Genomic DNA, 3,147 nt, shown 5'->3' on the forward strand with positions numbered 1-3,147 from the left:
GTTACAGTTTTAAATAATGTGCTATTTTCTTTTTAACAAAACAGAAACAAGGAATCACGGTTGATTAAGTTTTTCTGAAAAATACTTTATTTCAAAGTGTAGCCAAACCGAGAAATTTATAAAAAAAATCAGATCATAAAACGATTGTAATACATTATTACTGGTATAAGATAATTAAAAACGGTTAATACAAAATCATTTAAAAGAATAGAAAACACGTAGCAAAAACTAAGGGTATTAAAAAAATTGAATTCAATAATACTTTATACGGTTGGTAGATAAAAAAAACAACAATAAAAAACATGCCACGTGCTCTGTCTCGTAAGTAATACAAAAGCCTTTGGTTTAATTAACTCTTGCTCGATAAAGGTAGATCTTAATTGTTTAGCAGGATTGTGTATATTTAGAGACAAACGTTTACTCACGATTTTATTTTACGACAAAAATGTACGTTTTCTTTCTCCTCAAACGATTTTAAAAAATAATAATCAGTAAATGTGCTTGTCAAAATTCATTGCTTACTACGTAGCTTTTTTTGATTGATCTTTTTCTTCTCATACGCTAAACTCGAGCTAATATTTCAAAAGCTAGAAATTAGAACACGTAATAAAATGGGAACCGATTAAGTCTCAATCTAACATCAAATACAAAATATCGATCTCTGGAACAGTAAAACCATTTTACAGAATCATGCCCCCACGCCTTTTCAGACACAACTCTCCCCCTTGTTAAAATATTCCGGATGAAACGCCTCCTGGCGGAATTCTAGTGCGTACTGGTACTTTCTCAGGAGTCGTTTGTTTATCGTCATCAGTCTGATCTTCTGAATCTGTGACATTACAAAAAAAACAACAACTTTATTTCGTTTTGAACACGAGAACAGATATCGTTCGTAACAATGTTTTTACAGGGCATCCTAAGTGGACAAAAACTTTATCAGAAAACTAAAAAAATTAAAATCTAATGAAGTGTTCTCATGATCAAAATTTATTTTTTTAACGTAATAAACATTTTCTTCGCCTTGAATCCTAGAAAAGTGTTAATGCTGTTTTTTTGTTGTTTTTGTTGTTGTTGTTTATACATACCCTGGAGAACAATAAGGGTTTCAAGGACTCAAATATTTGTGTAGGTGGCGCCACATCAGGTAAAAATATCAATGCTGCAGATGTAGATTATGATTCAAAAAAATAAGATAAAATAATGAACTCAAATCATGCATTATATTCAACTATGTATATTCATTTACATTGTAAAAATAATATACTGACTTTAATTTTCAGCCTAAATAAGTTTTACTTATCTTGTTGAGGTTATTTATTTGATGATGTCTAACCATTTACATGTAATAATTGTTCCTTGTGTTATATTGGATCGCCCACAAGATGGCTACAAACTCGCGTGAGCAAGCATGCAAATAGCGGGTTCCAAGCGAACTATTTTGGATCACACCTTAGTGAGGATATCGTAGTTGTTTATCTAAATTATTTTCAGATCTAAGTTAAATTCGTTGCTTAAAGTAGTCTCCGAGTGAAAGTTGAACAGATTAAAACTCAGCTTAGCTATGAGTTTACTGCTTTAGCCCTAATATTTTAATGAAAAGTTTAAAGCTATGGTGTCATCCTTGAACATTGTATCGAGATACTCTCGTCAACAGCACATATACACATGACTATTTGTTAAGGTGATCACTAGAAAGCTTTCATTTTGAATTGGATAATATTAAGAACTTTCAGGATGCCCCTCTAACCTTTCTCGATAATAACAACTTCGCTAAACATTGTCGATATGTTCCAGGCCAAAGGAATATAGGCATGTAGAGAATAACAACTTCGCTGAACAATATGAACCACAGCGGTTAGGTGTCTGGAATATGAACCACATTGGTTAGGTGTCTGGAATATGAACCAAATTGGTTAGGTGTCTGGAATATGAACCAAATTGGTTAGGTGTCTGGAATATAAACCACAGTGGTAAGGTGTCTGGAATATGAACCACAGTGGTTAGGTGTCTGGAATATGAACCACAGTGGTAAGGTGTCTGGAATATGAACCACAGTGGTAAGGTGTCTGGAATATGAACCACGGTAGTTAGGTGTCTGGAATAAACCACAGTGGTTAGGTGTCTGGAATATGAACCACAGTGGTTAGGTGTCTGGAATATTAATCACAATGGTTAGGAATATGAATACAAGGGTTCGTGGTTCGCATTCCATTATCGCAAAATCGCGCTATGTGCTTTAGGGTTGCGTGTATGTGCTATAAGAGTGACAGTCATATCCCACTGTGTTCGGTCAGAGAACAGTAGCCCAAGGCGGAGAGTGCTGTTGATAGTATGCTATCAGGACACCCCATTTTATTAAAAATCCAAAATAACCTTAATTTTGTGTGAAAAATCGAAATCTTTTAAAAATCTTTTATCTGTGTAAACGAAAACCAAAATCATTCATTTATCGATATAGTTAAAATGTACTTGCCATTCTTTTTGGAGTTTGGGGTTTCATTCAAACTTTCTTCTTCAGAAAATATATTGGATTTTAGGCGATCAACTATCTTCCTTGGTGAATTGTCTTCTTCTGGAGGTCCAAACAGTCGACTCTGACTGTCACCGCTTTGATTTTGTCGTCTTGATTGGGGTGATGGAGTAATATCGCCATCTTGACTGAAGATTCTCGACTGCATTAGATTTTTAACTACATGCGGACTTGGAGTTTGATGCTCTACTTCACCATTTGCGGTACCAAAGATGTCGCTACTCTCTCCACCTGGTGGCTGACGAACTCTGCACGTCATAGAAAGTAAGGTAAGAATTGTTGAAAACAAAATTCTTGTGGGAAATTGTCTAAATATTCTTTATCGGGTTAAATGGATTATTATAAAAGTGGATAAATTCATCACGTCAGACGATCATCTTATTTGCTATGATGAATCAGCTTACAAATAAATCTAAATTGTTCTTTCGAAGGATAAAAAATAACATGGTATTTATTGACATAAAGTAGTCCTAGAGAAAATAAACTTGTAAAATTCACTTAACAAGAAACTACAAGTTTTTAAAATTAAAATACTGTTACGTCTCCGTTTGTTAATTGATTTTTTCCGTAACTTCGTTCCGACGAAACTTTAACGACACAAGTCCTTACTTAATAAA

At 33.9% G+C, this 3,147-nt stretch overlaps 1 protein-coding gene across 1 annotated transcript in view; it reads right to left on the bottom strand.

The window, feature by feature from the left end:
* Positions 1-321: 321 nt before the first annotated feature.
* LOC106473804 (microtubule-associated protein Jupiter-like) overlaps positions 322-3,147 on the bottom strand; it is a 14,269-nt gene continuing 11,443 nt past the window's right edge. Inside the window, exons 3-4 of the mRNA XM_013934478.2 lie at positions 2,474-2,778; positions 322-829 (exon numbers count right to left, since the gene is read on the bottom strand). Of these exons, the coding sequence (XP_013789932.1) occupies positions 729-829; positions 2,474-2,778 (406 nt within the window). The 3' untranslated portion in view covers positions 322-728. The remainder of the gene's footprint in view (positions 830-2,473; positions 2,779-3,147) is intronic.

The sequence above is a fragment of the Limulus polyphemus genome, unplaced genomic scaffold (assembly GCF_000517525.1).
Source record: "Limulus polyphemus unplaced genomic scaffold, Limulus_polyphemus-2.1.2 Scaffold6511, whole genome shotgun sequence".
NCBI classification, from domain to species: Eukaryota; Metazoa; Arthropoda; class Merostomata; order Xiphosura; family Limulidae; genus Limulus; species Limulus polyphemus.